Raw genomic sequence first — 12,166 nt, 5'->3', positions numbered from 1 at the left:
AAAAACGTTAATTCAAGCCTTGACGGCGGCTCTATTAGCGCAGGTTATTAACGGTGTTGAACGCTCCCCCTCTGTGCGCAGGGCCACGGTGGCAGAGGACACCATCGCCGGGGCGACCATCCTTACCCTGGAGGCGTTCGACAGCGACCTCGCCCGGGAGAACTGCGGATTCGACTTCGCCATCGCCAACGGCAACGAGGGGATCGCCTTCCAGATCGAGAGCAGCGTCCGCTTCCTGGAGGGGCGGGGCTTCCAGACGGTGGGCACACTGCTGTTGGCCGAGGGCCTGGACTTTGAGACCACGCCCCTCTACAACCTCACCGTGGTGGTGTCGGACCGCGGCGTGCCCCAGAAGAGCTCCAGCGTCGCCGTGGTGATCACCGTGGGCGACGTGAACGACAACCCGCCGGTGTTCAGCAGGGCGGAGTACGCGGTGTCGCTCAGCGAGGGCGCGGCCGCCGGCACGGAGATCATCAGGTTCACCGCCACAGGTGTGTGGAAGGCCTGACCTCTACCTACATATAATAATAACAATAATAATAATAATTGATCTGTTTTTTATAGCGCTTTTCTAAATACTCAAAGACGCTTTACAAATAAGAAAGGAATACATACAGACAGTACAGACACTCAAACAAAAGGGAAAAATAAACAACACCACAACAATAGGCAACACATTAAGAGAGCGGGAGAGAGTGGGAGATGGCGGAGGATGATTGGTCAAATGTTGTATGTGGTCCTGAAGAGATAGGTTTTAAGTTGATTTTTGAATGAACAGAGTGTATCAGAGTTTCGGATGGCCAGAGGGAGGGAGTTCCAGAGGGTAGGGGCAGCGATGGCGAAGACTCTGTCCCCCAGGGTGCGATAGTTGGCCTTGGTGATGGAGGTGAGAAGGTTGGCGTCAGCGGAGCGTAGCCGGCCAGTGGGGGAGTGGCGATGGAGGAGATCTGCTATGTACGAGGGTGCAAAGTTGTTTAGCGCTTTGTGGGTGGTGAGGAGGATCTTGAAATTGATGTGTTGTTTTATTGGAAGCCAATGAGGTTGACGGAGGATGGGAGTAATGTGTTCGCTGGAGGGGGAGTTAGTAAGCAGTCGGGCAGCAGAGTTTTGTACATATTGCAATTTTTGAAGAATAGTGGAGGGGAGGCCATACAGAATGCTATTGCAATTGTCGAGTCTGCAAGTGATGAAGGCGTGGATTAGTGTTTCAGCAGCTGAGGATGAAAGAGTGGGTAGAAGGCGTGCTATGTTTCGGAGATTGAAGAAGGATAATTTTCTGATGCTGTTTATGTGTGACTTGAAGGAGAGTGTGGGGTCCATGATGATGCCGAGGTTTCTGACAAGGGGGGAGGGAGTGACAGAGTGGCCATCGATGCAGTGACACATACATGTGTCACTTCATATGATACGTGAATATATATATATATGTATATATATATATATATATATATAAATTTAATTTTAACCCAAACGAATTTAGGGTTTTACATTTTTTGATAGAAATTGCAGCTTAACAGCTGGATTCATATTTGCATTGCAATCGATTTGAACACTTTCCATTTGACCATTTGGGGATTTTTTTTAAAGGGGAAATTTCAAAGTACTCAGTTTCAAAGTGTTTTTTTTTTGGAGAAAAAGGCTGAATAAATGCTGCATGTTTTCAAACTCAAAAATAATCGTTTGAATAATCGTCATTCCAATATCGACCAAAATAATCGTGATTATGATTTTTGTCCATCGAGCAGCCCTAATTTGACATCATCTCATAGTCTCACAGTCTGTCTGTTTACTTTTGCTCAGTATGTTTTGCGGGAGTGAACCAATGGCATTCTGTGTTTTCGTTCCCTCTGCCAGATCAAGACTCCGCCCCCAACGCCGAGGTCCAGTACACCATCAGCTCGGGGGATGACATGGAGCTGTTCACCGTCGACCAGTGGACGGGGGCGTTGCGGCTGAAGCAGACGCTGGACCGGGAACACAAGGCCACACACATCGTAGTCGTCCAGGCGTCCGACGGCCAGGGCCACTTCGCCCTCGCTCCCGTGACGGTCGAGGTGAAGGACGTCAACGACAACCGTCCCTTCTTCCCCGTGGAGATCCTGACCGCCAGCATCCGCGAGAACCAGCCCGCCAACTCGGCCGTGACCGTCCTCCACGCCATCGACCACGACACGGGCGCCTTCGGGCTGCTGAAGTACCACATCGCGCGCTCTGGCACGGGGAAGGACAGCTTCGTGGTTGACCCGAACACGGGAGAGATCCGCGCCAAAACGTCCTTTGACTTTGAGAAGATCAACTCCTTCAACTTCATGGCGGTGGCCGTGGACGCGGGTAACCACTCTGCCACGGTGACAGTGCAGGTGTTTGTCACCGGGGAGGACGAATACGACCCGCTGTTCGCGTCGTCCGACCTGTCCTTCGAGGTCCCGGAGAACGCCAAGAAGGGCCAGAGCATCGGCCAGGTGCAGGCCCACGACGAGGACGGCGGGGTGGACGGCATCGTGCTGTACTCCCTGTCCACCGACTCGCCCTACTTTGAGGTCAACAAAACCACTGGGGTCATCTCCCTGAAGATGGACGGCTCGGGCCGGAGCGGGGGGTCTGGCCGGGGGAAGCGCGAGGCCCGGATCATGTCCCTGGACGTGGCCGCCCACAGCCCCCTGGACACGTCGCGCACCACCAAGACGCAGGTGGCCGTGGACGTCAGCAACACCAGCTTCGGCCTGGCGTCGGACTTCAACATCCTGCTGATCAGCATCATCGCCGTCTCGCTGGCCGTCATCATCCTGCTCGTCGTCATGGCGGTGGTGGTGTTCCTGGTCAAGTCGCGCCGGAAGAAGACGGGCCAGAACACGGAGAGCCAGACCGTCACCACAGGAACGGCCCTCCAGAAAATGGACGACTCCAAGTCGGCCGTCGGCGGGGAGAGGATCTACCACCAGACCCTGCCGGGGTACACCGGCGACCAGGGCGGAGCGGGCGGGGGGCCCTACACCCGGGGCGGCTCCCTGGACCCCTCGCACTCCAGCGGGCGGGGCTCGGCCGAGGCAGCGGAGGACGACGAGATCCGGATGATCAACGAGTACCCCCGCGTGGCCTCCATCACCTCCTCCATGCAGGAGCACATCTCGGCCCGGGGGCCCGACTCCGGCATCCAGCAGGACGCCGACCAGCTCTCGGACATCTCCTGCGAGCCGGCGGCCCTGGAGGGCAGCACCTGGTTCAAGGGCAAGAAGCTGGGAGGGAGCCTCAGCGGCACACTGCTCTCCGGCCAGCTGCCCGTGTACCGGGACGACGGCGGCGGGTACCTGGGCACCGGCGGGCGCGGCCTCAACATCTCCCTGCCCAAGGACTACGGCTTCCCCGAGGACGGCAAGCCCTCGGTCGACGGCTCGCTGACGGCCATCGTGGCCAGCGACGAGGAGCTGCGCGGGAGCTACAACTGGGACTACCTCCTCAACTGGTGCCCGCAGTTCCAGCCGCTGGCCAACGTCTTCACGGAGATCGCCAGGCTGAAGGACGAGACGGCCCAGCAGAGCCAGAACCCGCGCCAGCCCTTCCAGCCCAAGCCCAAGATAGACCCCAAGCCCCGGATCGACCCGCCGCCCCTCATCACCTCAGTGGCCCACCCGGGGGCCATGTCGGTGCCCCCCAAGGTGCCGGTGATCGGAAGGACGTTCCCCCACCTGGCCTCCCTGCGCCGGTCCCCCATCAGCCACGAGGGCTCCATCTCCTCGGCCGCCATGTCTCCCAGCTTCTCCCCCTCCCTCTCGCCGCTGGCCGCGCGGTCGCCCGCCGTCTCCCCCTTCGGGGTCAACCAGGGCCCCTCGGCGTCCATGATCAGCACCCGGGAGCCGTCGATAGAACAAAGCCCCGACCGGGAGATGAGGATATGAGAGAGTTCTGGGAGAGGAAAAACAAACGATGGGACGATAATGGTTGGACGAAATCCACCCACGTAAAAATGAGATTTTGAAAGCACCCGCTAACCCTAAGCCCTTAATCAGACGAGATAACTTTTAACAACACCGAGGGCAACGAGGGATACCTCGGGAAGTGACCCACAAGAGGCGTTCTTCTTCTGGAATGCTGGAGCACCTTTTTTTTCCTTAAAAAAACAAGCTGACTCCTTTCCAAATAGTTTGTTTCCATGGAAGAATGGTTACATCATAAGAACTGGCCTCAAGTCCATCAAAGATGACCCCTGACTACCCCCCTCTCTCCCTCATCCCCCCCCCTAGCGATTTGGCCTCGTTGTCTCCAAGTGATTTGCCTGAATGGAAAGGACAGACCTCAGAAGGTCTCCTAAGTGACGCAGGTCTCTAGGAACTGAATCGGGTTTGAGTGCTGAACCGGGCCCTCCCCCCCCTCAAGGTGGACCGGACCCACAGCATGCCTGTAGTCAGAGATGCCTCAGTATGTAGATACTTTTGTAAAAGCTCCACGTCTCCTCGCTGGCTGGCCAGAGAGCTAAGGACCTCTGCGTTTCTCCGTGGGTCTGAAGACGTTTTTTTTTCCATCGCACGTCAGCTGCTTTTCAAAATGGCTGTCGTACGCACCCGTATTCCAGACGCTCCCTCCCCCCCAAAAAAGTGTTTTGAAAACACATGACTGTGTTCCGAAAGACAAGAATGTGTTATGTTGAGCTGCCAAAACATCACAGAATCATGAAGAACTTCTTCCGAATGTTTTCGTTTCAGATGACACTTTGTTACGTTTATTTTATTTTTTATATATATTTTTTATTGCGTTACCATTTCTTGTGTTATCGTCGTGAAAGAACAGCGGCCCAAGGGGGATAGTTCCAGTTTCAGTAGAATTTTGCATATATGTATATTTGTAAGTATGCTAGTTACATAACGTAGGTTTCTCCTGCCATAGCTTTGGAGGAACGTCTGTGTATATGTGTGACAGTGGTGCAAGTGAAAGGAAGAGATTTGTTTGGTTATTATTTATATGAAAAGAGGATCGGCTGTCACCATTAGACAGTGTTGAAAAACACACACACACGTACACGCATACACACACACACTATCAGCCCTCACCATGCTGACTTTTAACCTTACCAATTCTGAGGGGGTTTCGTCCCATTCTAGATCTTTCCGACACCCACTGCGGTGCTTCATACCATGTTGCTGTTCCGTCTGAACACAACGACGTTCCATCCGTGATTCAGGGATTCAACAATCACCTCTGTGTCTTCGTATGAAATGCTTCCTAAACCAACCGTCATCGTCCACACACACACACACACACACACACACACACACACACACACACACACACACACACACACACACACACACACACACAACATACTCTCCACTGTGAAGACTGGGGGGTCGCCCCCACTTGATTAACCCCGACAACAGGAACTAATGAGTTGACCCCGTTATCGATAAGGTCGACTCAAAGCGAACAGCCGCACGGGGCAAGGCACCACAAACTCCCCGGTGATCGGGCTCATCGCAGAACATGAGGAAGACATTCAGAGGAACCGAATGCATGAACCTGGAAGAATGTATAGTGATTTACAGTCCGAGTTCCCCGCACGGTATTACTTTCAATGCTTCCGCTGTGTTCAATGTATTTGACTTCTGCGATTCCCATACGTAGATCTCTGGAGGAGCGCTCGGCCTCCATGTGTTTGTCTCGTCAGGCGTGCTCTTCGTGTTCGTGTGTACGCTCCCGTTTGGGGTCTCCCACGGAACATCTGCTCATGCGGCAAGAGGCAGATGTGTTCACCAGCGTCTTGTCCGATACTTTCACGTACTACATGGTTTGCCTTTTTCCTGTCCCCGGAATCTGCAAGGCCAACTGCGAGGATGTGATGTCCTCTTCTTTTTCTGTTTCAAGTCAGAAATAAGTTTGTTGTCTTTTTGAGCTCTGTTTCAACGTCTGGTTCCGGTTCAGCCGTACAAATCGCAAGCCTGGAGTCCCGGCGCCACACGCTCTTGCTTCGTCCCTAAAGAACAAGCTGTTGTCGCCCTGAAACACATTGTCCAAGGGGATTTCATTGTGTGTTTGTGTTCCAGAAGTCTGCCAATGTGAGAGAGAGAGTGAGGACTGAGGCTGTGGCAGTAAATGGGTTGTTGTACATGTAATTCAAACGCAGATAATAAATTCCTACTGATCTCTTTTTGACAAAAATTAAGTGTGAGCATGTTCCTTTGTCCTTGTGGTTTCTGACTTCCAAGGGGATCCTTGTTCACGGTTACACCGTGATGCCCCTGATCTGGGCCTGGGATGGTAACTCTGAGGGGGTAGAGTTTGGTGTCAGAACTCATTCAAATGTAATCAGTCTGGTGAATGAAGGCCAGTCCCTCAGCATGTCTTCACCAGTGTCTCCTAGGACATTGTGGCTGTGATACATCTAGAAAGATCTGTGAAAGTGTACACTGTACGAATTCATGCATCTCATCTGCAATGAATCATGACTGTTATTCTGTGCTGCCGCAACAAAATAACTGCCCAGGGGAGGGAACGAATAACATAATGAGCGTTGCTTGAAACAAGGGCTTGATGATTCAATCTGAAACAAGAACAATAATTACACTCGGTGGGCACAAGACGAAAAAAAATCTCCCACTGAGGTGTGGTTTACATAAACATCACATCATTCTGTGAGTACGGCCCAAACCCAGCCAAGATCCAGTCAGCACGGCCCTCTGCTGTTTCACAGCCTACGAAGGCATACCGTGTTGACATAGCTGAACAATTGCTAAATGTTGATTTCATATGGAGGCCAGGCATGTTTGCGGAGCCCCTGGAGGATTTCTGCCTCATTTGGTCATCACACACACAAAAACACCGCCGTGAAATACCCTCTCTCACTCTCCTTTCTCTCTCTCCATGTTGTAATGTACAGCAGTCCATGCTTAGAGAGATGAGGCAAGATGTTAACAAAAGCTCCGGTGCAAATGTAGAACACAATAGCTCTTATTGTTTGCATAGTGACAACTCGATTCGTACCACTGTGCTCCAAAAAACCCCTGGCATCAAAAATACGAAAGAAGTCAATTGAGGAGTTCAAAAATGTTAGGCAAAGTCATGGACATTTGGTTCCCCCACATACGTCTGAGATGGCTGTGTGGTTGGGGGGGCCAGCCACCATCTTCTATGTTTTGATGTGAGCAGGCCAATTTGTAAGGGTCCATTTTTGACATATTGCTGTGATGACTGTCATAACATATACACACAGACACACACACACGCACACATAGAGAGGACAAGTCCAACAGGCATGGCGGGCTTGATCTCACGTCCATCTCGGCCAACAGCTGTGTTTACGCTCTCCTGTCCCGTGACAGGATTTGCAGTTGGCTCCTTTACCGGCACACACACACATATACACATTCGCACACACACACACATATACATGTGTGCACACAAGCACACACAGACACACGTATGCACACGTACGCACACATAGATGCATGCACGCACACACCTGTGCACGCACACATTCATTCACACACGCTTACCCATGCACAGGCACACACAGACACACACACACACACACAAACCATTACAGTGTAAGCTGGCCCGGTGCCTCCCCCCCAGAGCAGGGCGAGGATCCAGTCTATCTGGAGCAGGCTCAGGATCCAGTCTATCTGGAGCAGGCTCAGGATCCAGTCCATCTTGAGCAGAGCCAGGATCCAGTCTATCTGGAGCAGGCTCAGGATCCAGTCTATCTGGAGCAGGCTCAGGATCCAGTCTATCTTGAGCAGGGCCAGGATCCAGTCTATCTGGAGCAGGCTCAGGATCCAGTCTATCTTGAGCAGGGCCAGGATCCAGTCTATCTGGAGCAGAGCCAGGATCCAGTCTATCTGGAGCAGGCTCAGGATCCAGTCTATCTGGAGCAGGCTCAGGATCCAGTCTAGTCTATCTGGAGCAGGCTCAGGATCCAGTCTATCTGGAGCAGGCTCAGGATCCAGTCTATTTGGAGCAGGCTCAGGATCCAGTCTATCTGGAGCAGGCTCAGGATCCAGTCTATCTGGAGCAGGCTCAGGATCCAGTCTATCTGGAGCAGAGCCAGGATCCAGTCTATCTGGAGCAGGCTCAGGATCCAGTCTATCTGGAGCAGAGCCAGGATCCAGTCTACCTTGAGCAGGCTCAGGATCCAGTCTATCTGGAGCAGCCTCAGGATCCAGTCTATCTGGAGCAGGCTCAGGATCCAGTCTATCTGGAGCAGAGCCAGGATCCAGTCTATCTGGAGCAGGCTCAGGATCCAGTCTATCTTGAGCAGAGCCAGGATCCAGTCTATCTGGAGCAGGCTCAGGATCCAGTCTATCTGGAGCAGGCTCAGGATCCAGTCTATCTGGAGCAGGCTCAGGATCCAGTCTATCTTGAGCAGCTGTCTGTCAAGCAGCACAACAGCGCTATCCCTCCCCAAGCGTGATCATCAACACTAGAAGTGCCCAAGCCGGTCTCTCGGTGCATCTGGTTCAGACCGGATCTGACATGGATGGACAGTTGACTTCACAGATAAGAAAAGATCAAATACACATGGATATGTGATCAATTCAACACTCCATGTAGGAAATGAGGAATTTTTTAAATGTCCCTTACAAAAAAGGCAAATATCGGCTTTATTGTAGAATGCATTTTGATCCTAATTCGGTCGAGAAGGACTTGCGTTACGTTAATGTCGCACCCTGCCATACCTGCCACACAATGATGCTAATGTACACGTTTCATTTAGTTTCAGGAAATACTCAGTTTCCATGTGTTTGACCTCAAAGTGTTTCAATAATCAAATATGTTGGACTGTAACTTTGAATGACATTCAGAATCAACATCAGATGTGGACATTCAATTGTTTCCACAGTAGTGCATACATTTCAACTCACTTCACGCTTTTTAGCATCCGATCGATGACATTTTGACCACACATGTTAAAGCAGGGATCCAATTGCGGAAATTACATTTCATGCTTGATCCGATATTCTTACATAAATTAGTTGACATGTTGGCAAAATGCTTTTCGAGAGTAGCACGAACCACTGATTGCAATGTGTCAACAACTCCGATGCGGAAGAGAATACTTAATAGCCGTTATTTATTTGTATTGTATTCACGTTGATGAGTGGAAACAATCCACCAAGCTGGTGGCTATTTATTAATTTTTCTGCAATTATAATATCCTGAAACTGTGATTACAAAAGTCAACAAATGTAGCTCTTTTGGCTCATTAACCACTCTAACGGCCCAAGACTTAAACTCCAAACTATTATTGTTTCAGCTTGCGCAATTGATAACAGATGTAGAATTAAATTTACATTTTGGGTTGCCAGAATTGCATGTTTGCTCTTGGACTGGATGGCTGGATGCTGACCAGCGTTGATAGCAGAAAACCAGCAGTGGAAGGCCTGTTTAGAAGCAACATATAATTACATCATTTGATAAGACTCATTCTCCCTGAAACAGCTTAAGAAAACATTCCAGCAAAGAACAACTTGTGATACATCTAAAAAATAAAATAAAAAATAAATAAATAAAACATGTTTCCGTCCAATCAGCCAGAGCAATTTTCCCCAAATACCGTTTCAAAACATGTTGAATTTGGTTAATTTTCTAATTACCGTCCAGATGCTTTCGGAGTTGATCTTGACAACATTCATTTGAAAACGGCTAAAGGACTCCATCTGTGTTATCAACAGCAGCCCAATATCAATTTCTGCAGCAGTCTAAAAATATACATTTTAAATCCTAGGATCTCAACTGAGCGCCCCTAAGGAATGAATAGGCCTTCCGAGGTAGCCCTTTACGTGAACCACCTTCTCTCCTTTATGTGTGTGAATGAGTGGCCTGTGTAACAACAGACCGTGTGAAACAAAAGGAAACAGAGGAGCATAGAAGCAATTTATTTTACAATCGTCTGAGTGTTACTTACAATAAGTTACAAAAAAAAGAGCACTTTCTGCACCCAAAAAAACGTTCCCTGGGTTGCTATATTCTCAGTCTTCCAGTATACTCTGGCGTGTCTCACCCAGATTCCCCAGAGAGCGCGTGAACCACTGGTTTCACTGGAACCTCTGGTCCCCAACAGGGGGGATCGCGGCCCTGTTACCCGTCCGACTGCATCTCAGGGCAGGGCGGGGCGTTGGCCCGTACACGAGACACGGCCTATAAACAGAGGCTGCTGCTAAAGTTACAACGGTAATGACAACCTTCACCACAGCTCGTCGTATCCATTGTCCTCGACGCGCCGCTCCGAGGTTCATGGCTGCAGGGACACGTTTCCTAAATGTTTGTCCGCTGTCAAACGACGTGAGGCTGTGTATTCTCCACCCTGACATTAAAACACACTGCACTTTAAGAGGGACCATAACCATAACCATGACAGACAGCCGAGCCTGGTCGAGCCTTCATTTAAGAAGTGAAAAGTAAAAGAATATCTGGAAACTATCAAATCATTTTCCTCAATGAAAATTATATAATAAAAATATATAGATTTAGGATTCCATTATCGCAACATTGGTCTTGTATCTCACCGTAGACCACCCACTAAATCCTAAAAGCATCCTTAAATAGAATTCAACGTTTCTTCCAGAAGTTGCTGATGAAAACGTCAGATTGTTGCTTTTAAGGCTTTTTCATCTGTTAGGATCCCCCTCCGTGGTCAGACTGTGGATGGGTGGCCCTCCATCCAACTAATCCCCCCCCCCAGCTTATTCTTGGTTTGTTCCGGATGTTTTGGATAAAACTAACGTTCAACCTCCACCTTTGTGCGAGCAAGTCTCATTGTCAAACTACTGAAGATATTCTAACCCTGTACTGTGTGTGGGATTTGTACGTGCGTGATTTTGTATGTGTGTGTGTGTGTGTGTGTGTGTGTGTGTGTGTGTCTATTTGAGTGCATCTGGATTCTTTTTCTAGTCGCAAATGACCTCATACGAACTCCTAAACAATGCTCCGGCTCCACACACGTTTACCATTGACAAGCACACGCACACACACGCACACACACACACACACACACACACACACACACACACACACACACACACACACACACAAAAATACAGCTATTATTACATTAGAAATATATTCATGGGGAAAGGGAAAAGCCTAGGTGGCTCTGCCCCGGAGGCTGTAGGCTCGTTCTGGCGAGTGAGCAACCCTTTTTTTAGCATCGTCAAGCCGTGCAGAAGTGACGGCAGACGAGGAGAGCTGCAGAGCTGGCTCACGCCGCGGAGGCCTGCTTCTCGTTTAGGACGCGCTGACTCGCGGCGCCCGGTGTGGGTACCAGATTGACTCGGCTGCCAGATCGACTCGGGGTCCTAGATGCGCAATAATGACGCACTTCCTGTAGACGCTGTCTTTTAAATGCGCACGTGCGTTTCCTTCATTCCCATGTTATTCCCAAGTACTAACGATCTCCTTTTGTTTTCTAATCTATGAATAATAATCGAATGTACAAAGATTGATCAGATAATATTTGTGGCTTTAGATTGATGGCTAACGTGAGCTAATAAATGTTAGAAGGGGGGGGGGGGGGGCTTTTATCAATATAGGATTAGTTTTGTAGGTGATAATTGCTTTAACATATGTGAAAACAAAAATATATGTGTAACCGAGCTCCATTCACTGAACGGGGCGATCCACTTTATTTCCAGCGCTCCCAACAGAGTCAGAACAGCGACCCACACGCAGACACTTCCGTTCTCCTCCTTCAGAATAGGAGTCCCTAACAGGAACTGGGTTACATATGCATTCATCAGTGCTTTTAGACGTGTTTCCAATGGCTTTGTTTGTGCGAAAGAACGGGCCGCATTCAATGAAATCAAAACCACAACGGATTGATCCTTCTTTTTATGTCAATTGATAGAGCCCCGTTTATAAACAACCCTTCGGGGTTTTGTCCGTTGGTTCGTGTCGATAAGTGTCGATGCGTCATCTGTAAGCGCAGGACCCCGAGCGGATCTGGCAGCCGAGTCAATCTGGTACCCACACCGGCATGCGTTGCTCACACAGCGGGCAGCAGGCAGCGCCGCGGTGAGACGCAACGTGACAACTGACGATGTGAATGAAAGCTGCCCTTTCGATCTCCAACAAGCTAACATAAAATCGGCTTTTGTATGACTTTAGTTGGGGTGGAACCAAGGGCGTAGGAACCGGGGGGGACGGAGGGGACGTGTCCCCTCCAATATTGGAGACAGGC

The 12,166-nt window shown here is 50.1% G+C and overlaps 1 protein-coding gene across 1 annotated transcript in view; it reads left to right on the top strand.

Annotated features, from left to right (window-relative positions):
• The window catches only part of dchs1b (dachsous cadherin-related 1b), a 93,312-nt gene extending 87,232 nt beyond the window's left edge, over positions 1 to 6,080 (top strand). Inside the window, exons 28-29 of the mRNA XM_079737673.1 lie at positions 82 to 491; positions 1,855 to 6,080. Of these exons, the coding sequence (XP_079593799.1) occupies positions 82 to 491; positions 1,855 to 3,896 (2,452 nt within the window). The 3' untranslated portion in view covers positions 3,897 to 6,080. The remainder of the gene's footprint in view (positions 1 to 81; positions 492 to 1,854) is intronic.
• The last annotated feature ends 6,086 nt before the right edge of the window (positions 6,081 to 12,166 follow it).

The sequence above is a fragment of the Pollachius pollachius genome (genome assembly GCF_949987615.1).
Source record: "Pollachius pollachius genome assembly, chromosome: 6".
Taxonomy (NCBI): Eukaryota; Metazoa; Chordata; class Actinopteri; order Gadiformes; family Gadidae; genus Pollachius; species Pollachius pollachius.
This window is presented reverse-complemented; position numbering and strand designations above follow the sequence as displayed.